Here is a 25,953-nt window from a genome sequence, read left to right as displayed (position 1 = left end):
TCCTTTAGGGTTTGATTAGCCAAAACTTGAGAGTATGATTAAAATTTATTTTAGTTATTTCCATGAAATTTTTCATTCCGTTTATTTGTGTTGTGATTTTAATACTTTCGGTTAAAACTCTGTCGTATTACAACTCATTCTAAAATTATGCAGGAAGAGCCCATGGCATTGTTGTAGCTAAAAGGGTTGTGCTTAACTTTATGCGGAAAATGAGTGGAATAGCTACTGTAACTAAGGCGTGTTCATCTCTATAATTTTCTATTACTTTTAAAATATTTGATTCAAATTCATTACTTTATTAACTGATTCGTTCAACTATTGAATAATACTTTCTTGTAGTCTTCATGATAATGCACATTATTAATATTTCATATAAAAATCACTCATTTTTGTAACCATGTGTATGCCTTTTGTTTTGGAAGATTATTTCAGATCATCATATATCAATGCATTAGGGCCATGAGACACGATTAGAAATGGCAACATGTCGAGCCGAAACTCAAGGCTCGAGCAAAATCAAACGGGCTATTTTGGAGTCCAAGTCGAGCCGAGTAAAAACTCAGCCAAAAAAATAAGGCTCGAAAAGCTCGGCCTTAGTGAGCCAACTCAAGCCCGAACCAGACAGGCTCAAATTTTTTTATTTTTTTTTTAGTGACAAAATTACAAATCTAACATTTTTTTAAAAGAATTTAAAATTTGTATAATTTGTACGAGTTACAAATTAAATAAAAATTACAATTTATAAAATTGCTTAATTTATATGAATTACAAATTAAATAAAAGTTACAACTTACAACCCTCCTCCTTTTTTTGGGACTTGGAATCGGCTACATGACGTAGATGGAGTTAAAACTGTACACGAATAAAATATTTTATAGACAATTTTTCTTGAAATAAATAAATTTAAAAATTATATATTCTTTGAAACAAATTATTTTAAAAATTTACAACATTCTATGTTTGGATTTGTTGCAACTCTTCAGTCGTTACTGTCAACATATTCTTGAACACGTAATTCCGCACATTCCTAATCTTTCAAGCATATTAAAGTCTCAAATATATCTTCTATTAGTCTTGAACATTTGTTTGATAAAATTCAATAACCTAAACTAAATGTAGAATCCGATGCTATTGTAGATACTAGAGATGTTAGTAGATCACGTGCAATTTTTGATACGATTGGATATTGTCTTTCGTTACACCTCCATCAATTTAGAAGACTAAATTTCTATAATTCTTTTGATTGTAACACACTATGAATGTCTAGCACATATACCTAACCAACTGAGAGGAAATTTCAAAATTTGTACCAACGACATTCATATCTCTAAATATTGATAAACTAAAACTAAATGAGGGAACACTTGTATTGCTTTCCAAATAATTTCATAAATCATCTGAATTTGTTGAAATTTTTTTTGAAAAAGAACTTTAGGAAGTAGAACTACATTGACCTTTTTTCAGCATAATAATTATACATTTCACATAATATAAATTTTATATGCACGTGTGATAATTCTACATTCATGAAATTTGAAATCCCCTTTATAGTGGGTTTTGTGCTAGTCAAATTAAGTCGAGGCTCCATTACTGAAGTTAAAATAAATAAAGGGGGCAGCTCTTACCAATATTTACGAAATTTTAACTTTGTAAAGCAGACTACGTCAGAAAAAATGACAAATTTCTGTATTTATAAAATATTTGTGAAATATAGAAAAAATATTATAAAACAAGTGAAGGTGTAGAATAATAAACTCCGCTACATTCCTTTGTAGCATCTAAAAAATATTTTAAAATTTTTTTCATGTGAAATATAATAGATCATTCTCAATCTTCTAAATTATGTTTAGGTCCATATGTATGCCTACCATTATAATACAATGAAATCACTTTATCGTATTTTTCACACAAATGTAACATAAAATAAGTAGAGTTCCATCTATGTGTTATATCAGTGGCAAATGATTTCTCCTGTAAGCCATACTCTACACACAAACTATTAAATGTTTGCTTTCTTGTTGATGACACAGTAATAAAATTTATTGATTGTCTAATTTTATCTAAAGGAGAACTTATATTTTATAATCCAACTTATACAATCAAATTGATAATATGGCATGCAAAACGTTGATGAAAAAAACTTTCAAATGTAGGGTTAAGATCATTAATAAATCTTTCGATAACACATTTGTTCGCACTAGTATTATCAAAAGTAAAATTTCGAATTATATCTTGTATACCATATTCATATATGATATATTTTAAAATTATGTACATGTTAGTGACATTATAAGGATATTCTATACATCTGAGTACAATATTTCTTTTATGTAAAAGTAAAAAATGATCAATTTAATGAGCTGTAGCAGCAATATAATATTTTCTATTACCACCGGTCCATAAATTAAAGGTAAATGATATAATACTATTAAAAGTTTTTAGACTTTCAATAGCAACTTGTTTTCTTTTGTTATATAATTTTATAGTATCCGAACGAAGAGTATTTCTATAATAACAAAAATATTTGGGTTGGATATAAATCTACACAAGTCGGGTAAAATGTACTGAGTCTATCATCATAAGCGGCATTTCTGTTGCAGCCATGTATAAAGTCATTCTTTCATGAAATCTTTCTTGTGAATATACAAAGGTGGAAAGAGTAAAATAAGAACCGTCAAACACTAGTTCGATCTATTTCGGGTCGAGATCGACTGGTTTCATTTTGCAACTTCTTAATATGTCTATTCAAATGTGTTGTGCTCGAATCGGACCTCCAACTAAGTTCTTTACTACAGTAATTGCAACATGATTTCCAAATATCTACTCTATTTTGAACACCAATATTTTCACTTGTCATATGTTGCCAACAATCTAAGAATTCTTTTTTCAACTTTTTAATTTCGAGTACTTCTTCCTCTTTAATATCCTACAACTCAATTGGAACATTTTGATATGCATCGTAACCGAATGGAGAAATTGAACTACTCTTAAACTGATTAAACTCGTCGCTAGTAAAACTCATTTATAACTAGTATAATATAAAGTACTGAATATTAGAGTGAAAAGAAGTTGAATGTGAAAGTAAAGAAATTGAAGTTGAAACTTGAATCTATAATATTGCAAGTTAAAATCGATTAAAACAAATTGATTTGAAACTTAAAAGTTTGCCCCGTATTTATAATAAAAAAAATCCATTTTTTCTCTAAATTTGAAATTGAAAATTTCAATTTACAAGGTAGCCTCACAAATTGTCTTGTAAAATTACAACTATAGCTACCATAAAGCTGTCGTTACAGTAACGACAGCTTTTGTCATTTCCATTTTTAATTTTTTTTTTTTTAATATTTCGGCTTGGGTCATCACAGGCCATTTCATGGGCTAAAAATGCCCGTGACATGAGCCGCGCTTTTGGGGCGTCGGCCCGATCCTAAGCTCGCTTCATCCGAGCCATAGGCCGTTCGAGCCGGTCTGACATCCCTAGACACAATCCCAATTTAGGGACAATGAATCTATAGATGCTTGCTAAATATTTTGTTGATCAATTGAGATTCATGAAATTCCACTATAACAAGAACAATTGGTGGTGACTCATGCTCATTTAGATCTCTTATATATAATCGATTAATGGAGAATCATGACACCTTGATATTCATCTTGAATTATAAAGAATAATCTGCTAAATTACACAAAACGGTCCAAATCAGAAAGGAATTGAAGTTTCTATGGTGGTTAATTGTTATGCAATGATACATTCTCACATGTGGAGCTACGGGAGGAAGAACAAATGGAGCCACTATCAAAATTTGAAATAGAATTTTTAAGGTGAAACATATACAAATAGCGCAACCAAATTCATGATGATCTCTCTGTCTATCATTGCAATGCCAATATGGAAAAACTTCTAATTGAAAATTATTTCTAGACAATTAAAACAAAATAAAAATTGGTTGAATCTTCATACAGTCTTACTAATCTAATGAATATTCAACGCATACATCTCTTGTCAATATTTAACATTTAATATGTTAATATTACCTTAAAAATAACATAGTTCCTACATTATACGGGTATAATCTAGTTTCATCTCTAGATACTGATGTCACGAGCGTTTACCAAATACGATTTGTCTAAATGTACATTTGGTTAGATATGAGGTTGACACCCTGGTGTATCGACCTCCCTCACAGGAGGAAGGATCAAGATTTTATTTATTTATTGTGGATTGTCTTGTGAGGTGTACACCGGGTATGCAAGTAGAAAAACCCTACAAAATAAAACTGCACTTGAACCCAATTTCGGCCGAACAGAAGTCTTTTTAATTGGATAGTGACGCCAAATTTCATGCCTTACGGTGACACNAACTGCACTTGAACCCAATTTCGGCCGAACAGAAGTCTTTTTAATTGGATAGTGACGCCAAATTTCATGCCTTACGGTGACACTATCCCACCGTAACAACAAAACAGCCTTTGAGTTCTTGACTACCATTTTACTCTCGGAGATACCACCACCGTTTCTAAGCTCAGAAACACAAAAATTCTTCATTGAAATTCACACACAGTTCATGAATACATATAGATATATATACACACGCATGCATTCATGTGTTCGTGTATTAGATTGTACGAATTTTGTTTATAACCGTCTTTGAATAAAGAAATGGATAGAAATTGTGATTTTCTGTCACAGAATTGACCGGTGAAGGTCGTGTAGTTGAAACCAGAAAAGAAATTGATTATCAATATTTATTAGGTTGTTAAGCTCTCATTTTCTCTGTATTTTTGATCGGTGTATTTCATCTTCTGTTGTGGGGTTAGTTAAAAATTGTTAGACTCAATTTTAAGCAAAAACCCACCTATCATTTCTCTTGAAAGCAGAAATTTTTATTATTTTAGAGTTTACCAGATCACTTGAAAGAGAAAATTTTGTCTTGATCTTCAGAATGAGTCCGATGAAAAGTTGGAATTTTTCAAGGGTTTTGTTTCGAATGGTGTTCGGGTCATGGTTGATAATTTCAGTAGTGTTGCCAGTAAATGGGTTGAGGCCGTTAAGGCAGAGGCCTAAGTCATGGGGCGATGAGGTTAGTATTGGTTTTTGATAGTCATTTTGTGATCAATTATGGTTGAGTTTCTTTTGATTTTGTACTGCTTCCTTGTGGTGGAATTGTAATGAATGAGAATTGTTTGTGAATTCTGTATTTCCCACGATTACGTTCTGTAATTGGTATTCATCTGGTTGCAAGAAAGCTTTTCTCATTGTGTGTTTGAGTTGCACATTTGCGTGAAGCGTATGACTTGGTAAAAGTCTGTTCTTGCTTCATTTTTTGTGAAGTTCAATTTTATTTGCTGTGGTCTTGAAAGTAAAATGTTGAAGAATTAATGGCTTGAGTTGTGAGGTATTATCAATATCATTGCATCTAAAGGATAGTTTATTTTCATTTTTGTGTTCTTGAAAAAATTTGGTGTTATATGATTGGTTTTATTGACAGCTTGGACTCTAATTGGTTAAGCATATTATAGTGCTCGGAACTAGAGACCAAGTATTTTATGAAATCTTAAGGAAAAAGATTCATGTCAACATTCTGACTTTCGAGCTCTTTGAAGATCCTATAGACGCTGCACGTGTAGATACTGATGGCATTGTTGCTTAATATAAATTTGATAAGGGAAAAAACAGACATTTATGTTTATGGTTTAGAGGGTTTGATTTGCACATAATTTGTAGAAGGCAATTTGTTGATTGAATTGACTATTGTTGCTGTGAAATTCTTGCTGAATTTTGGATCTTTGCTGTCTTGTTTAGAAATAAATTCAAATGCAAGCATTTACATTTACAAGTTTTCTGCTATGTGCTATTCTGTAAGAGCGCTTACTCAAATTGTTGATATGCAACCATTATTTGAAATAATGTAGACATCATACATGTAAAGACATTTCATTTTTATGGCTCTGTTGAGATGTATTGCTCCCACCTCCACGTGCACCCCTCCTCTGGACCTCTCTTCTGTCCTAATTCTTCTTAATACCTTGATTTCTAACCCTTTGCCTCTTGCAGTGGCTTCTTGTAAGCAAGGATGAGCATGAGTTGGGCCCATTTTCTTCTTGGAATATAACAGGAACGTATAAAGGTTTGTTTCTGGCTGTAATACAGTGATTTTTGCCCATAATTTCAAGAATCATTCCTCTTTTCTCGTCTTTTCCTATTTATTTAGTTATTGATCAGGGCGTTCTTCTTTTTGCTGCATCAAATGGGTTTCCATGAGTTTTCTATAGCTGCTAATGTTTTTCGATTGAAATCAATTCTGCTTATATTGGGGGATTGCAAGCTGATGTATATGCCAAGGAATGGAAACAAATGTTCTGACAAGTTAGCAAGCTTGACGCTCTTGCAATGCTAACGGGTCAGTTAGAGCTACCCCTAGCTCCAGCATCTGGCTTAGGCTTATTACTGAACATTTGTTTCTTGGGTCTCCACTGTACCTGAAAATAGGAATGAGAATACCTTGCCATAACTTTAAATGCTAATGTATATCTTACTTTCTTGTTGATTGCTTGAGCACTGTGAGAACTTCTCATTTTGCAAACCTCTTGTGATGAGAAGAGAATTGTGTGCACTTGTGCATCTTCTGGTTGATTGCCTTGTATCTAAGCATACAGATATCCGAAAACTTGGAGGAACACATCTGTAATTTATGATTATCTTATGTTCCACAAGGTAGCTTAAAATAATTATAATTTTTTGGGAGTGCTACTTCAGAAATATTTTACCTGGTACACCCTCATTAACAATAAATAGATAAACCATTGAACACAGTGGCATGAATCTAACTTTGGTAGCTGTGGTTAATTGGGTCCAGGAACCATAACTCCTTTCCAAGGCAAGAATACCCATCTAATTGACCCTTGTTTCTTTTGAAGATGCACATGTAGCTTGAGATTTTCCCGAAACAGTACTTCCAAACTAAATTTTTATATTTGTTCTGTTGTTTTTGAAATTCCTTTTTATTTGCTACATGTACGGGAGAAAACATCCTACTGGATTAAAATACATTGATGGTCATGGTCTCATATAGTATAAACTTCTCTTATCCCCTATTCGCATTTTTCAAGAGAGGGCAAGGGATAGTAAAAGATATTGATCCAGAGAAGGAAGAATTCAGATTTTTTTAATGATTATTGGATTCAACATCACAACTGGGGGAAGTAGTATGGGATATACAGGGTAAGAGAAGGATGTTGCTGAATGGAGGGACAGCAAAAACAAAAATCACTCTATGTGTCTCGCGTCATCATGGAAAGGCATTTCGTGATGGGGTCCCAGAACTGGCAATATATGGAGGGAGATGGGTGTAAGATCAGCCTTTCGTCTCAATAGTATTTGTGTCAAATGTTATCATTAGATGTGAGTAAGTTCTATCAGGAAAGAAATCCTGTTAAATTCAGTACACCATATCAGATAAGATATAGTAATAGTTGCTTGTTGGTTAGGATCTTAATTTTATTAATGTGGATTGAGTGGAAGCAATTTTAAAGACAACTCACATCCTCAATGCTAGGGTTTTGTTTAAAAAGAAATGGATGTGTGATGTACATGCAATAGGAGTTAGTTGGGGGAAGGAAGTTTGGTGGTGGGTGAATGGGATGGGTGGCGATAGGTTAGGCAAGAGGGACACGTGTGTTCATATGATGGCTAGGGCTTTAGAAAACTCAATTTGAGACTGTAAATCATTTTCATGCGTTAACAATATACAAGGGAGATCTCAATAAGAATAAAGGTAGCAAGAGTGGTGGTTTTATTAAAACTCTGTAGGAGCATAAAGGATTGGTTTGTGACTCAAGATATTTTGAAAGTTACTGTAGTTTTTGGCAATTGCTGTTTTTTCTTGGTTTAGTTTTCCTTGGAGCTATAGACGGTTTCTTCTGGAGTAATGGTAGGATAGCTTTTAAGTAAATATTTATGCATCGAAAGAATAAAAATACATGATATCAGGTGATTAAACATTTATGTATCAAACTAAAAAACTACATGATACAAGCTGAGCAAATCATTACTTTAAATAAAAAAAGAAGGTACACTTGTTTAAATAATTGCCAAATTCTTGAGGTCTTTCTTGGCATAATCAAATTTTTGATGGTCTTATAGCAGTGCATGGGTGTCAAAAAATTAATAGTTTCCACCTTTGGTAATCCTTTATTTTCTGATAACTCAATCCACAAATGGTGCCCATTGTCTAAGATAAATAAAGACTTGTATAAATTTAATAGCTAAATCAAAATCGCAACTCCATAAGCAGCTGCTACTATTAATGAATTTTTCTTTCTCAGAATGACAGAATGAAGTATTAGTAAATTGACTAGTTGCATTAATCTCACGGATTCTGTCTTTCTGTTTTTGTATGAATAGATATCAGAACGAATTACTGGCAGTTAAGATATTGCTTGACGTCATGGAATGCCCTAGAATTTATTTTGATAATTTGGAAGTGGGGACTGCACTTTTTCAGAATACTTGTTCTATTTTATTTTTTATTTATTTATTTATTTATTTTTTTTTTTGCATCAAGAAAGTGTGCACTAATTTCCAATGCTTTAGAGGTCGACCCAGAAAAGGAAAAGGGTTCAAATAAAGGGTGGAAAATAATAAAAGAAAATTTCAAGGTGAACAGGTCAGTTCGTGGCTTGTTTTGATGGTTTCCAACTTTTGATTTTTTATTTTTTAAACCTAAAATCGGATAGGTTCAATGGTTCCCAGTTTTTCCAGTCGACCCCTTCAATCTGGTCCTGCTTTGACAACATTGTTTATTTCAATATTCCGAACTTGTGTAACTTGAAATTTTGGAAGTATAGTATGGATTGGTTTGCTACTGTTTTTTGGGATTTTTATATCTTTTTTTTATGGAATTTTCGAGGTACAGGAGATTGGAGGTTTCTAAATTCTGCAAATAGCTCTTCCAAGTTTCCTGATTTTAAGAAATCGAAGGGCAACTCTGTATTAGAATTGATGAGTACACCAACAAAAATAACTGGTGTACATTATGTTCAGGTAATATGATAATTTTTCTTTATATTCTTGGTGATGGTGCTGACACTAAAATGGCCATTTTTGTAACTCTCTTGTTGCATGATTCTTAATTGCGAGAGTTTTGATGAAGTGGAGAAAGCAAACACAATCATTCCTCCCTTCCTAGCAGATTTCAATTACTATTATTTTCCAGGCTTTTTTTATTGTTTTAGTATTCTTTGATTTTCTTTCTGGAGACATTCAAGAATATACCAAGATGTAATTTTTATTCTTTGTTCTCTTGGTAGGTGCATACTATATTGTTCTTTGTGGAGCTTGACATTTTTATGTCTTGTTTCACTCTTGCCCTCTGACAATGCAAAAACATAAACTCACAAAATCATCCTGTAGTACATAAATGGGAAGAAAGAAAATTCTGCAGCATTGTATAGTAGTTAGTGATAAAGTGGAGATTAGCAAAGTCATCAACTGATAATTGTTATTCAAAACTGGAATATCTGCACGATAGTGATTGTTTCATTCATCCATTTCACATTCAAGAAAAATGAAAGAGTGGCTTTCATTTTTTTCCGCTGATTTTTCTCTCTGTTTATGAATCCAAACTACTTCTATCAAGAGAAAAGTAAGTATTCAAAATATCTACAAGCAAAGCATCTATCTGAATATGAAAATTGTTCATTCAGTCATCCATACAAGTAGAATTGGTCGTAATAATAAAAATATGCTACCACTAAGACTCAATAAGGACTATCTGCTCTGCATCTAATGCAAATACTGAGGCTTTTCTTGTAGAGAATTGTTAGCAGAATGCATTGATGCATTAATCTTTTGACTTGAGTATAGAATGCAACTCTGCTTATGTTGACCATCTATCTTTGAACCATTAGTAACGGAAGCTAGGAGCCAAAGATGAATCATAGGAGAATTGAGGAGTATGTTGGAAGGAATTAGAGTATGCTTGTGTAAGAGTATAAGAAGTAAAATTGACTTTTAAATGACTTTTTTTTGAGAAATTTTAAGTAACCTTTTGTTTCTATAAATGTTTGGATAAATTACTTTTTCTCTTATTCAAGTAAAAAAAGATACTTATTTTGACTTACCATATTGTCCAAAATACTAATATGTTTTTGACTTCCGTCTGTAAAAAATTATTTGTTTTACAACTTATTGACTTATAAGTGAACTTTTTAAGCTTAAACAAGCTCTCATATATGGTATCAATACAAAACTTAGTATATTGGTGAATTAATTGTAAATGCGTGTTTATGTAGTAAATGAATGGTAGAGGTGTGACTTTTGGAAGCTTGAGAAGGTTGATTTATTTCAATGGTCTTTAATATTATGGAATTCATTGAAAAACAGAAAAAATGTGATGATGTTAAATACCAAATAATCTATCACAACTGAACAAACATTCCCATCTGCACACACGCTTTCATCTGCATCATCCATGTTGATACTTGATAACCGCCTGTTTTATGCTGGATGGGGACCCTTGTTCAGTTCCAAGAGTATGGATGCTAATATGCTATTAATAGATAGTTGGAACCATCATAACTTACATCTTGTAATCATACTGGTAAATGAAATTTACTGCTACTTTCTGCATTTCTTCTCTTTTGCTTCATTGACATCCCAATATCATGCAACAGACTTTGATCCGTTTGCAGTACTTTACACCATCAGCAAGTCTGTTATTTGTTTAATGTAAGAATGTATTGATGATGTGTTCATTTGAGACAGTCAAATCATTATAAATATCAACTTAAATTTGTTGTTTGAACATGTCATCTTTCTTCACTTGCTTTCTTAATATTATTGTCACTTTACCACAGGGGGTAATAATTTTCCATGGCGTGTTTGACGATGAACATGATGTTGCCCGTGCTAAAATTAGGGTAGAGGGTGTATACATTTGGCCTTTCAGACAACTTCGGATGGTTGGTAACAGGTGTATAATTTAGTTTTCATTCTTGTTCTACTTAATAGAGTAATATGCATACTAGCATTTTAAATGGTCATTTGGAGCATGATGTGCAAAATGATATGTGGCTAGGATTAGACTTACTTGAATTCAACATCATCTTTAGGAATATTTCAGATAAAGCACTTCAAATTTATCTAAAAGGATGTATATGGCACTTGATTTTATATAGTCTTCTCATGCATTGACCATACATGTCATAAATAAATTGAGTACAAAATGTACAAAACATATTAGTTTTACATGATGGACTTGCTCTAGATCTTTCTTTATATTAACATGTGCAGCAATAATTTTGTTACTATATTTCAGACTTCTTAACTTTCTGCGTAATACAAAAGATTGCAAAATACTTTTTGGGCGAGGAAGTGTGATAGAAAATGATAGTTTGTGGGGTCAGTAACTTTCAATGTCTAAACATACTGCTTGTGAACCAAAACATTCTTTTTGGTCCTTGATAATGGTTTCTTCTCTCTTCATCCTCTTTGGCCTTTGTATGGTGAAGGACAGGAAGATCCTTAATCTCAGTTTTGGGTTATTATGGACCTATTCTTGAAATGTAACCTTTCACCTTTATTTGATCAATTCTGTATAATCTAAACTTGCTTCTTCTTTTTTTTGGTTCTCTCTTAATCACATTTATGTAATTTTATTTCGGCGTTTTTGTCTTGCTAACAAGCAACATGATTCTATATTCAGATCAAATATCAGACTAGAATTTTACATTATGCTGGAATATGGGACTTTACATTTATGTAATAACTTGGCATCATATTTTTTGCGAAAATTTTGATATAGAATTTTTTTTTTTTTTAATAAGTAATCGAGTAATTTTATTAATCAATGGATAATACATATGAGTTGTATTATCAATTTAAACGAGAAAGAAACGACATAAAATTCGACAGCCCTTCTACGTGATTAGTAGTCGCAACATTAAATCAAGTATACAAAGTCATATAAAACAATTCTTTAATTTGCTCTGTTGTTCTTGTTTGGTCTTCGAAGCAACAACTGTTCCTTTCTCTCCATACACACCATGCAATGCATCCCGAAATAAGATTTCACGCAAGCCTACTATGCTTATCTTGAAATTTTCTCCTCCATACCCGCGACACGTCTTCTATGTGCCTAGGCAACACCCACTCCAAATGTTGGGAAGCTAGAATATCGTTCCACAACCACCGAACACCATCACAATGGATGAACAAATCGTCTATCGTTTTTCCATCTCTGTTGCACATATAACACCATTCGGTAACATAAAAACCATTTCTTCGAAGATTATCCATCGTTAACGCCTGTCTCCTCACAACCGTCCATAATAAGAAAGCCACCGGTGGAGGTAGTTTACATTGCCACACCATCTTCTAGGGAAATGAACTCTCCGTCGGTCCTAATATGGATATAAAATAAGTGCGAACTGAAAAAATACCATCCCGTGCCAACTTCCACTTGCTCCGATCACCCTAACTTACCTGAATATGCGCCTTGTGCAAGGAGGTTAAAAACAGTGCATAATCATCCAATTCTCAATCCTGTAAACCCCTCTCAAAGGTAATATTCCAACTGTAACTTCCATTATGTATGACTAGTACATCATTCACTATAGCAGAAGGCTCTAAAGCAATACGATGCAAAGAAGGAAACAATCATCCCAAAATCTGATACCATTGCCATTCCCCACCACATAAGTTAATTTCTCTCGAAAGTCATTCCATCATTATCGAATATACTTTCGCAAACTCACCCTATAAGATTCATGACCCTCGATCGAGCACCAACCCCCTCTGTAACGCCCCGACCCCTTGTAGACCGGAACGCTAACTAATCGGTGGTTTAGTCATAGGAGAATATGTTTTAGCGGAAGCTTAATTTTTACAATAATAATTTTAACAACAACCTTTCGAATACTTTAAATAAAACACTGAATAAAAAAAATAACGGAACGTAATTTATTTGAAGAAAACACAACTTGTTCTCGCGTTCAGCGTTATTCAAATACTTTAAAGAATTAACATTGAAAACGTTCACAAAAATAAATCTAAATAACTTGTTCACCGGGTTTTCCATGGGCTCGTTGCACCACTCTCCATATTTTCCATCATCCAGGCCTAAGGTAGAATCATATCAATCTGTAGAGAAAGGGTTAAACTCGTGAGTTAAAAAAACTCAATAGATATCATTGGTGTATTCGTGATCAAGCTATACATTTCAAAGCTATAACTTCAGAAACCTTTTCATAGTAGGATTTTCGGTAGAATCCCAAACACGTAGAGTCATGACTTAACACGACGCCTCGACCGAAAGTACATGCCGTACCCGGAAGTACCATTAGACATGGAGGTGTATGCTGTACCGAAAGTACCATTAGACATACAAACATTAACATAAATCTTCATTTGCTATAAACTTATAACTTAACACGAATTAACACTTTGTACATCTACCTACATTGATTGATGCTTTGAACTTTGTTGAAAAATGCACTCATTTGATATTTCAAAAAAAACACTCTGTTGAGAATTGATGCTTGAAAAACACTTTTTGAAAGCACCAAAACTTCTAGGAAAAACTAATTTTCCTCCCTCTCTTTTTTTCTTTTTTCTAAACTTGAAAACTCTCTTTTATGCTTAAAAGCTTTTGTCTTGGTGTGAAAAATGTGCATGCATTGGGGCCTATTTATAGGTGAAAATCTCACAACTTAAGGGCAAGTGAAGAGCTTAATACTTATTAATACGAGTGCCATTTATGTGGGAGTTACAGGTTTAAAAAGGTGCTAGAAAATCGTGTAGGAATTTGACTTTTCATATTTCGTGTACTTCGGTTGATACTGTACAGCCTTTAGTATTTCTATCATAACTTCTTCTCCCAATATCCGATTGAGGTAATTCAAAGTGCGTTGGAAAGCTAACTCAAAGAGCTACAACTTTTCTTTAGATATCATTTTCCAAATTGAATGTTTTCTATGTCGTAAATGGGTCTCAAATGAGACTAAAAATCTGAAGTATACTTTTAGCCATCCAATATTCATGTCTTAGTGCCACTAAGGTATTTAAAATTATTTAGGGTTCTACACCCTCCATCACATCATACTTCGCTCCTATGATTTATTTCCAAAAACTCTCACTCTCCACTCCAAATCATTACAACCGCTTGCCCAATAAAGCCTTATTAAATAGTACAAGGCTCCTCAATCCAAAGCCCCCATCCTTACAGTAAAACAAACCATACCCGAATTAATCAAATGAAATTTCCTCTCTTCCCTTAGCCCTGCCCAATGAAATTCCCTTTGAATCCTTTCTAATCTGTTTGTCATTGTAACAGGAATAGGAAACAGTGACAAGAAATAAGTTGAGAGATTAGACAAAGTAGATTTAATGAGAGTAAGGTAGCCTCCTTTCAAAAGGTACATACACTTCCACCCTACCAACCTCTTCTTCACATTTTCGACGATTCCATTCCAAATATGTTTACTTTTAAACCTTGCCTCTAAAGAGAGCCCAAGATATGACATGAGGAACTGCACAACCTTACAACCTAATATATCAGTCAACTCATCTACGTTAGCAACCTCTCCCACTGGAATGGCCTCAGATTTCCTAAATTAATCTTCAATCTTGACATCGCTTCAAAGAATAGAAGTAGCCGACGCAAGTTCTTGAATTGCTCATTATCAGCATCACAAAGAATCAGTGTATCATCTGCAAATAGTAAAATGGGAAACCTGTATGTGTCCAACCGTAAAGCCCCTAATCAATTCTTCTCCAACAGCTTTCTCAAGCATCCTACTAATTGCCTCCATAACAATCACAAACAGTAACGGAGACAAGGAATTCCCTTGCCTCAAACCTCTACTGCTCCGAAAATAACCCATCGGGTTGCCGTTAACCAAAATTGAGAATGAAACGGTAAAGACACAAAATTGAATTCACTTACACCACTTTTCCCAAAGCCACATCGCCTGAGCATGTACAAAAGGAACCCCTAGTTCACGTGATGATAAGCCTTTTGAATATCGAGTTTACATAACATTCCTGGCATCCTCAAATGCAATCTAGAGTCAACTCATTCATTCGCTATAAGCACTAAATCCAAAATCTTCCTTTCACAAAAGCATTCTGACTCTTAGTCACCACTTTTCCTAGCACCTCCTTCAATTCATTCGCTAGGACCTTCGCGATAATCTTGTACACTCCACTAACTAAGCTAATAGGGTGAAAATCCTTAATGTCAACTGCTCCTGGTTTCTTTGGAATCAACACAATAAATGTAGTATTAGAACTTCTTAAGAACCTGCCGTACTCAAAAAAATAAGTAAGAAAATCTATAATATCCGATCCCACCACCTCCCAACAAGCCTTATAAAATGCGAACAATAAGCCGTCTGGTCGTGGAGCCTTATCATCATTCATACTGGAAACCACATCCTTGATTTCATCTTCTGCAAATGGTCTCTCTAACCAACTAGCATCCTTTTTCGTGATAGTAGAAAAGTCCAATCCATCCACCTTTGGTCTCCAGTCAAACTGTTCCCGATAGAGATTTTGATAGAATCTCACCATCTGATTCCCAATATCCTGTGAATCCTCATAAGTAATCTCATCAATATCTAACAAGGTGATAGAGTTGTTGCGCTTGTTAGAATTAGCGACTCTATGGAAAAATTTGGTGCTTTTGTCCTCCTCTTTCAACCATGTAACCCTAGATTTTTTGTGCTAAGCAATATCTTCCATCTTCACCAGTCTCTCCAACTCTCCCATTAACACTCCACGTCTCTCTCTCCNCCTAGATTTTTTGTGCTAAGCAATATCTTCCATCTTCACCAGTCTCTCCAACTCTCCCATTAACACTCCACGTCTCTCTCTCCCCTTCCCATCTAATCCTCGACCCTCCTCTCGCTTATCTAGTTCTAGAATACATTGATTTTTTCGTTAATTAACATCTCCCACAATCTTCTCATTCCACCTCTTTAGATCCCTCCTCAAGGCGTTTAATTTCTGATCCCTAAATTCATAAGATTCCCACTAACCTTTACTCGCTTCCTAAAGCTATCTACTTTAAGTCACATCTTCTCAAATGTAAAAGGCCTTCTTCCGCTACACCTCGCATTCCCCGATAACAAAATAGAGAAATGATCATAATACACCCTCTCCAATCTCCTCTGAGTGACCTCTGGATATTTGGTCTCCCACTCCCAACTCATCAGAAATCGATCCATTTGAGATAAAACAGGTTGATCCCGATTAGATGACTAAGTAAAGTCTCCTCCAATTAAAGGCATGTCTACCAACGTATTATCCCTTATAAAATTTGAGAAATCCTCCATTGTCTTTGTTAATCTCCCACCACTAGACCTCTCAGTAGGAAATCGAACCACATTGAAATCTCCTCTAATATACGTTGGAAGGTCCCACCAAACAATCATACTAGCCAACTCATACCACAATCCACGTCTACTCTCATCGGCATTAGGCTCGTAAACTCCTATAAACATCCAACGGAAACTATCCCCAATATTTCTGAACAAAAGAGAGAAAATAGCTTTTTACTGACCTCCTCCATATTAAAAACCCCAGTATACCACATGATTAATAAACCTCCTAAAGCCCCCGATGACCCAACACATTGATACCCGACATGCTGTAACCCCCCATAGACTGTGCACAATAGCCCTTGAAACAACGTCCAATTTTGTTTCTTGAAAGCATATAAGGTCATCTCCAACCTCTTAACAAATTTCGAATACCTAACTTTTTTCCAGCTTCGTGGAGCCTCCTCACGTTCAAACTAATTATTTTTTGGATCATCTTAACACTCCGCCATCCCTCCCCGTCGGTCCTCTCCTTGAATTGCCACCCTTAACGTAATAATTGACTGAGCATTCGAGCCGTTTGTGTTCACGGTCACCTTTTCTTCTTGTCTTCCCACCTAGTGTATCCATCCCCTGTCCAACCTCTTAACAGATTTCGAATACCTAACTTTTTTCCAGCTTCGTGGAGCCTCCTCACGTTCAAACTAATTATTTTTTGGATCATCTTAACACTCCGCCATCCCTCCCCGTCGGTCCTCTCCTTGAATTGCCACCCTTAATGTAATAATTGACTGAGCATTCGAGCCGTTTGTGTTCACGGTCACCTTTTCTTCTTGTCTTCCCACCTAGTGTATCCATCCCCTGTCCCCTACTAGCCTCCAATTCCTTAAATAATTGCATTAGCCTAGTTTCACATCCATCATAGGAGACACCTACCATCTTGCTGAAATCCAGAATTTTTTGAATAATCCATTTAGACAGGGAGGTCTAATGTCAAGTGCACTAACTTCCACTATCTCCTCGGCATGGAGAGGGTTAGACTGTTGTCCCTCCTCATCCTCCACCAGTACTACATCGCTATCCATATCTTCCTTTTCAGCACTATCAACCCATACCAACAAAGTTTTATCATTCCCCAAGTCCCTCTCTTTCATAGACTTGGAAAATTTCCTACAGTAAGTGTTCACAACCATAGTTGCTGATCTTGTTGCCCCTTGTTGTTCCTCAACTCCCATAGCTGGACTTTCTGCTAATAAAACTTCGTTCTCTTGCTCCCTCATTGACCCTAATCCCTTTATTGGCCTCTTATTCAATGCATCGTTGTTCATGGGACCCTTATCTTTTGTTGCATCCAGATCCGCTGACCCCAGAGTTATTTTATTCAACTCCCCTTCCTCAACCCAATGTTCCACCTCCACCGCTCTAGTCCGTCTCAGAGATTCGCCACTTGGCTCAACCAGCAGCTCTTTATTGTCGGTCCAGTTCGATGTCAACTCCTTAGGATCCAAGTTTACAACTTTTTTACCATTTGACGGGCACTCATCCATGTCCACCCACACTTGTGACAGTAGATCTTCCTGGAGCCCACTCCATACTCGCTATCCATCAACCTAATTAATTCCATGAGTTCTCCTTTTAGTGCCAAGATGCGAGCCCTTATATTAGCTCTATACAAGGGACTAACAATTATGCCTTCTGAAGTTTTTTCCTTGGACACATGCACCTCTATACGTACGATCCATAAATGTGTCAACATTATAATATGAGTTTCTAATATGGTAAAGATATTTGCTTTTACTGATTAAATGATGGAAATTTAACTTTGTAATGAAATCTATTTTCCATCAGTCTGAAATCTTGTCTCCGCAACTTGGGGAAAGAGGGAAGATAGATATTCCTTCAAGTTTGCCTCCACTAAGAGGAAATGTAGATTTAATTTCTCTTCATTTTGTATGGCTTTGTTTCTTTCTTTTGTTCTTTTGATGATAGATCCATCTCTATAGATGCTATTCTGGAGCATCATCATCTGATGTATATATACCCTATTTTTGCAGTGGAAAAGAGAGTGAGTTTGGGCAGGAAGATGATTACATATTATCCAATCCATATCACTTGGTAATTGCTTTTACTTTGTGATATTATATTGCCTTTTACAAGTTTATGATGATAGCCTGATTATTTTGTGCGCTATTGGCAGTAACATCTTTTGATTTTTTTTTTATGCAATACACACATGATGCTTGATGATGATCATGGAGATTTGACATCTAATTCATCTCTGTTTTTTTTCTCGTTCAAGTGGTACTGAGTTTCACTAAGATTATCTACTGGCATATGTCATTATGCATTTAAATCCATGTATGATTTTATATCCCATGTTGTACTACTTTGAGAACTATTGGATTTGTGAGAAATTCAACCTTTTTAAGTGGCCCTGCCTATTTTGTGGGTTTTACTACCTTTTGATTGGTTATGAGTGTTACTAGTATTGAATTTTTCTAATTGAATTTGATTAACTTATTTCGATCTGAGTACCCTCACAAAATGTTCGGCAAGTTCTCTTACACATTATGATGTTAATGTTTATCCGAAACGATAGGAAACTTGAGCTTTTGATGATCTCTTCTGCATCATAATTTATTCCAACCATTATTAGCAAGCTAATATCCAATTTTCTCGTTTGGAAATGCTTCTGGCATTTTAAAATTCCTGTATTTGGCATGATTAAATGTCTCATAAAGTGGCTTCATTTCAATGGTCAAGTAAGCTATTTTTATCTTTCCAATTATCATTATGTTCACACAAAAGACAACTTTGAAATCAGAGCAGTTATCATTCCACAAGAAGTTTGAAATAGCGTTTTAAAATAAGGGAAAATAGGCGAACATATAATTCAAATGTCAATGCAACAGCACTATGTATGAGAGATAACTTTTTCAAAATCAAGCTAGAGGAATAATGAAGCCATTAAAAATTTAGGTTATGAAAATTATGGACTTGAAATAAATTAATTGTCTGGAGTAGGTAGATGTAAAAAATACAGATGATGAACGCTGATCTGACTTTGTTATCTATGTCCAAAACTTATACAATGGGAAAAAAGATTGTATTTTAGGGTGTATAATTCTAGTTCTGAGTATGTATCTCATAACATGATTTTAAGCGTGTTGTACCAAGTTTATACTAGGTTAAATTGTATCTACAAGTTATGTCTCTCTTAAATGGACATTTAAGACACTGGTCAACAGGTGAGTAACTAGAGATTTTGGAGTTCACTCTAATGTGCCTAATATTTTCTTTTTTCTTTTTTTTTCTTGTAGCTTGGAGTTTTCTCCTCCCAGGTGTTTCAAGAGTCTCCTCAAGAGAAGATCTGGAAGAGTAAACACTGTAATTTTGTGTTTTAATGATTTGAAATTTTTTAGACTCCTGTTTGAAGTTGCTAAAAATTATTCCATTGCAGCTCCCATTTATGAAATGGAGAAACATTGCAATATTGAAATTGCTGCACAAATCTCTCGTGTCTCCTCCATGCAAAATGGTAAGCATATGAAATACTCCCTTGCTGCTGTTTTTATCCTCAATAGAGGAGTTAGCATGTCTTAAAAATCCATCTTTCCCTGCTTCTTACTGTTTTGTCTATCGTCATGAATACTTGTTGGCTTGATCTGCTGGTAAGTTAATGATGTTTATATCTTGGAGGTGTAGCATTGTCTTCTAAGGCTGTTACTTTTCTCACAACTACTAAAGCAAATGGGGTCCTTTTGAGGGATATGTATCATCTTTGTGCTTGTACAGACTTTGATATCTGCCAAAACCAAATAAACTAGTAGTGACAAAAGTTTGGTTGCCTTGCAACTCTTCTATATTTTGCAAAAAGATGTTTGTTTTACGTGAATTGTGCTTTTCATCTAAGCCTTCCTGAGCCTATATACAGGTCCTCTCAAACTTGTGCTTGATTCAGTTTACTAGGGCTCAATATCAGCTTAGGTCTCACTGTCTCAAGCTCATCTTGAGCGAAAAAGTACAATTCCCAGGTTGGCTTGTCAAGCTAAACTATGTCCTGCCTTTAAATTATTTTTGCTCATTTAGATGAATGTTTCTTGTAGAAGCCGGTATAAATACACTTGACAATTCGGAAGTCAGGAAAGTTCTTGGATCTACATCTAATTGTTCCTACAACTCTTCCTCCTGTGGAAGTGTTTAAAATGAATGAAACAATGGCAATATTGAAGATGTACAAAGATACTGTTGCACATATTCATGCATCTTTGGATCTCCTCAAATTTAATCTTTGGGAATAAATATAGGAACCTAAGGAGTTTGTGGATTGGATAAAACTTTCTGATTGTTTCATGTTATCCTTCCTTTGCTCTTTTTGCCTTCGGAAATTTTATGATAGTTTGATTTATAGAGCGTTGATCAGGAAACGAGGTACTAAAAATCTTGGTGAAAGATCTAACTTCCTTCCTAATGTGAATGTTTGACTCATCAAACCCCAAGAAGTATGTAGTTTCTTATCATGCTCGAAAGAGCACCATTTTGCCTGGTCAATACTTATGGCCTCTCTCTCTCTCTCTCTCTCTCTCTCTCTATGTGTGTGTGTGTACATTGTTTCATGATTGCCCTAATCAGCTTTCTAAAATCCTATCATATTGACATTTGAATTATGAAATCATATTAAGTTCATGTTATCTGATACGTTAAGTTACTCTCCAGATGATCCGTGGAAAAACTATGTATTGCATTCTAATATGCCCTTCCAAAACTTTTTATATACAGTTCCATGATGTTTTGTAATGTTATTGCATTAATCTGCATTTAAATCATCTACTACAAATATATTAATTTATGTTGTGTCGTACTTTTTCTAGATGGAGATCATGATCGGTATCATCTAGAAGGATTAATGGAAACCCCTTCAGTGGATGATGATGGAGATTGCTTCTCCCCGATGCTTTTAAATGCAACTTCGGTCAATGTTGAGGTTTATTACAATAAAGCAGTAAACTACACGTTGATGGTCACCTTTGTATCCTTTAAGTCTTCTTATAATTAAAGTACTTCATATTGTTCTCTAAAATGAAAAAGGAAACCTTCATATTGCTATCAACCCTTTTTGGTTGGATTCTTTGACCTTTTTATGCAATAGATCTCTTTTCTCCAAGTTCTTTTGCTGATCCGGCAAATGGAACACAGTAACACTCATTCTGTAAGATTTTTTTCATAGTTGTGAACATTCTCATTGCACATGTTACTTACAAATGTTAATTGATACCTTTCCTTTGTTCTTTTAAGTGTCATATCGACCACTTATTTCAAAATTTTCCCCAGGGAGCCGCCAAAGTCTCTATTCTGATGATTGGGCACCAGGCTATCATGGATGCATATATTTGTCTTCTGCATCTTACAGCAGGGATTTTAGTTGGTATGTTTTGGAGTCGTTATATTTGTGTATACAATTCTAATTTGCTTTTAAGTTATTGTTTATATTATTGGACAAGTCTCAGTTTTATTCCATTGGTTTAATAAGTGAACATAACAATTGTATCAAAGTCGTCTCCATGTTTAGGAGTTTTAGTTTCCGTACAAAGTAGGTTTCCCATTAGATTCTCTCTATCTTGATAGTGTTGTGCATCTATGTCCTCTTTATGATAATTTGACCTTGGTACTTTTTCTTTTATCAGCACGTGCATGCATTTAGACATTGCAGCTAACATGATTAAATTTTATATTCGGAGTATATAATTTAGATATGATGGACTTCTTGGTCCACAATGTAATCCACCCCCACCATGATTTAGAAAATTTCTACTTTCTATGGTCCTGTTATTGTCATTGTGTTGTTTAGAGGTACGTGATATAGAATTGAGAGTTTTTTATGGTGGTCCCATTTTACCCTCTTACCTACTTTTAATGGTTAAGTTCAACATTCCTTATGCCATACATAGCATGTAATCAAACTGAATATTCGATTTGAGACAAGTACTTAAATTGGCCTAAAGTAAGAGGAAATACTTTTTGTAAGACATGTCATGATGGGACTAACTCCCAAATTTTGAATATTCTTTAAATTTGTATTTTCTTGGTTATTGAATATATTGTGTCATCCACTGTGTTACAGCCGTTAGTAGCCGTGCATCTGCATAATATGCATTGCAAGTTACATGTCAGGTTTGGCATATCTTTAATGCAAAGAGTTATACCAATTTAAAATGGTTGGAAAGTAGTCAGATGTACAGTAAGCATGTAAAGAGAAAAGGACAAAATAAATAGACAGGTGACTGAAATTAAAAAAACGGAATCTTGCAGCAGCTTGCGTGTGTACGTCTTCTGCCAGTGTTTTTTCTTTTTTTAATCCCTTTTTGACTTTGTGTGTAAAATCGTATATCCTTCATTGTCTCAATATCTGTTTTAGAACATAGAATTCATTAGTAATTAAAAGAATGGTAGCAGATAAAAATATTTTTTTCCTTAATGGGGTGGTGTAATTCTATGATAAATGCAGTTGGGTGCTGCGAGTCATTGTCGGTGGCATTTTTCAAGAAGTGAAAGATTTATACTTTGTTTGTTTCCCATTTTTTTCAAAATACATTTTTCTCTCTTCTTTTCAACCACACATTCTTCATGAAAATAATATTGCAAGTAAATAAAAAAAAATTTCTTATTTTTCAACCATACATTTCCCATCAATCTACTATTCTAAAATACATTTTTTTCATAAAAATTGGGCCCAAACACCCTCTTTCTTCATATGGACTTGATTACATGTAATCCATGTTGAGACTTATTCATAACTTGAGTCACAATTGTCTTTATTTCAACTAAATGCTGGTTATTTTATCTTATATGTTTCACAATTAAATTATTAGTTGCATGGATTTAAAATAAGTGTGTATGGTAATTTCAGAAGTAGAAAATTGTAAGGATAAATTTGATATCATGTTACTTTCAAGTGTCAAATGGAATCTAGTTATTTATCTTGCAGCTGAGTCCGACCTTTACATAGATTTACTTGTTAAATACTCCTCCTGCTGGTACTGTTAGCATCACTTTACTCTTCTCTTCTCATAATAGTAAGCAGTAGTTGTGGGTTACCTCACAGACACTACTCAAACAATGCTATTATTTTGTTTCCCATTTGATACCCATAAATAGCTTTCTTTTGTTTATTTTGCTATTCTTCTCATTGTTAGTTATCCATTCACCAGTATGAAGTAAAAGCTCGTGATTACTTGCTTACAGAGTCCCTATTTAATGCTTTTGCAACTGCGGCATTTTTCAAGTTTGTGGTCTTCTCAATATTTGAAATGAGATACCTACTCGCTATATGGAAGGCGAACAGGCCTATGAATAATGGGGAGAATTGGGAAGCAATGAGGCGTGAACTTTCAGCTCTTTATAGCCGTTTCTGTAAGTATTTCTCCTGTTATCCAATGATTTAGAAGTGTCCTTGTTTACTTACAGCAGAAAAACACTCCAACCCATATTTCATTCAGTTGATTGCATGTAATTGTGGCCTTTATGAATTAATTATGAAGCCACGGTAACTGAGTTTTTAATTAAGTAATTAGGATTAGCATGGCGTGGTAATAATTAATTAGACTAGAACATATGTATGTCGCAATCTCACTGAAAAGAAAAGATAAATGCCATGGCATTTTGTGTAACACGATGAAGAAGGAAAGATGCTATCATTTCGAAGTACCCTTTTAATCCTCAGTAATTCTTCTATTGTCAAAACAGATATGGCTTGTTTCCCAAAAGTTGACCCTTTTTAGAAGGTAGACTGAAGGTAGCCATAAAAGTCCAGTCTCATAAGAGCACCACTGTACAATGAAACTAACAAGGTGTAGTTGCTCTGAATGATTGATCTATTAATAGATTCATTCACGCACAAAAGTACCCGGGAATAGGTACATGGTAGGCTTAAAAAGGGGGGTGGTAGTGGGAGGGAGGGATTGCAGGCAGTTCTATTGAGTTATGTTTATGATAATTGAAATGAAATCTTCTCTTTTTTGCTTAATTTTAACATTTGAGAGAAATATATCAAATAATAATAAATATTATCACATGATCTAATACTAATCTTCCACAAACCTGTCGAATTTGCTTTATTATAGTCTGGTTTTGGATCATAATTATTGATGATCTCTGAACTTTTCTGAATGACTGGTATACTAATATATTGATTATTTTGCAGATGGGATCCTTTTGGGGGGCATTTTGGTCACGTATGAGTTTCTTAAATATTTCCGCTTCATTCTTCTTCTTCTGCACTCATTCTGGATACCGCAAATAATCATCAATTTAGTTCGTGATTCAAGGAAACCATTGCATCCTCATTACATTTTAGGAATAACGATCACTCGGCTCGCTGTCCCATTATATGCATTTGGTTGTCCACACAACTTCATGAGAATAGAGCCAGACAGGAAGTGGTGTGTGTGCTTGAGTATTTTTATGGGATTCCAAGCATCTATTCTTCTTCTACAGCATTATTTTGGATCTCGGTGGTTCATTCCCCGCCAGGTTTTTGTAATCTCTATCATTTTTCCATATGCATATATATTTTCATAATTCCATTTCTTAAAATTAATTTTCAGATTGCCTGTACCAGCAATTCGAGTTACTGCATTCTTCCACTTACCCCTGATTGGTCAACTAAGTAGTTAATGGTTGAATAGCCTCATAGTTCGTCCATACTCGTTCATTGAAATAAGGTGTCATGATTGTTTTATGCTCATTTTCGAGTAAGAAAATTACTCGTACCATCTTTGTCTTGTTGAACCCTTGAGTATATTGGCTCTTGTGCCCTCGTTTTCTACTTCTGATTATTGAAGAGAAATATTTCTACATCACCATGCATATCTTGTCACGCATAAATATTGATCTATGTACTCTTACAATTTGATTGCAGATTTTACCCGAGAAATATAGCTATTATAGAAGGTTTGATCCGGCTGCAAATAATGCCACAGACTGCGTCATCTGCATGACCACCATTGAGCTAAGCCATCGCTCCAATGACTGCATGGTATCGTATCATTTCATCTTTTTCGTCATTTTTAGGACATTTTCTCATAGAACTGTGATTTTGACTCCAAATTTTTCCAGGTAACACCATGCGATCATTTCTTTCACTTAAGCTGTTTACAAAGATGGATGGACATAAAAATGGAGTGCCCAACTTGCCGGCGTCCTCTTCCACCGTCCTAGGAGATTGTACGACTCTTCAATTTACAACAAACTGTTAATAGTGGTATAGTGGCATGGACATTGCTACATGCACTTAAAGCTTTACATAATGAGTTACATAATGTCACATGTCATTTTATTATTTGTCGGTTAAAATATAGTCAACTCTTTTAATCATTCTTTTCCTTTCACATCATTTTATGTAATTTTTTATGTACTATTTTTAATGTACAATTAGCATAATCCATAGCGGCACAGTGGCTTCATGGGATGTAGATTATTCCTTCATGTCAAGAACTTCTAGTAAGGATTTTTTTTCTCATTCGGCTATAACCTCAGAGGCTGCCCGAACATGCATGGATTAGTTGACACAAAAGTGACAATCTTCATGTTGTATATTCCAGTGTTCGTAGTAGAAATTCGACAATTTTCACCATTA

The 25,953-nt window shown here is 34.6% G+C and overlaps 1 protein-coding gene across 5 annotated transcripts; it reads left to right on the top strand.

The window, feature by feature from the left end:
* The first annotated feature begins 4,405 nt into the window (after positions 1-4,405).
* LOC111395474 (transmembrane E3 ubiquitin-protein ligase 1) lies at positions 4,406-25,953 on the top strand. Of its 5 annotated transcripts, XM_023021482.1 has the most exons (15): positions 4,407-5,080; positions 6,055-6,127; positions 6,223-6,400; positions 8,915-9,042; positions 10,857-10,972; positions 18,374-18,434; positions 19,640-19,706; positions 19,780-19,857; positions 21,191-21,348; positions 21,469-21,528; positions 21,651-21,744; positions 23,562-23,729; positions 24,520-24,848; positions 25,237-25,353; positions 25,434-25,953. In XM_023021482.1, the coding sequence occupies exons 3-15, from the start codon at positions 6,391-6,393 to the stop codon at positions 25,533-25,535; spliced, it is 1,488 nt and encodes a 495-aa protein (XP_022877250.1). In that variant the 5' UTR covers positions 4,407-5,080; positions 6,055-6,127; positions 6,223-6,390; the 3' UTR covers positions 25,536-25,953. The 5 variants fall into 5 exon arrangements, with proteins under 5 accessions (XP_022877247.1, XP_022877246.1, XP_022877250.1 ...); XM_023021479.1 differs by lacking the exon at positions 6,223-6,400 and having other exon boundaries at positions 4,406-5,080; XM_023021478.1 differs by lacking the exon at positions 6,223-6,400 and having other exon boundaries at positions 4,406-5,080; positions 8,909-9,042.

Source organism: Olea europaea, chromosome 6 (genome assembly GCF_002742605.1).
Source record: "Olea europaea var. sylvestris chromosome 6, O_europaea_v1, whole genome shotgun sequence".
In the NCBI taxonomy this organism is placed as follows: Eukaryota; Viridiplantae; Streptophyta; class Magnoliopsida; order Lamiales; family Oleaceae; genus Olea; species Olea europaea.
The sequence above is the reverse complement of the archived record's forward strand: the minus strand, read 5'-3'. Positions and strand labels throughout refer to the sequence as shown.

Bases quoted from the DNA above. Each gene is read 5' to 3' on its own strand.
- LOC111395474 (XM_023021478.1), top strand. From the start codon at position 4,943: ATGAGTCCGATGAAAAGTTGGAATTTTTCAAGGGTTTTGTTTCGAATG. The intron at 18,435-19,639 runs GTAATTGCTTTT...TTTTTCTTGTAG, and splicing joins TATCCAATCCATATCACTTG to CTTGGAGTTTTCTCCTCCCA. The intron at 19,707-19,779 runs GTAATTTTGTGT...ATTCCATTGCAG, and splicing joins GATCTGGAAGAGTAAACACT to CTCCCATTTATGAAATGGAG.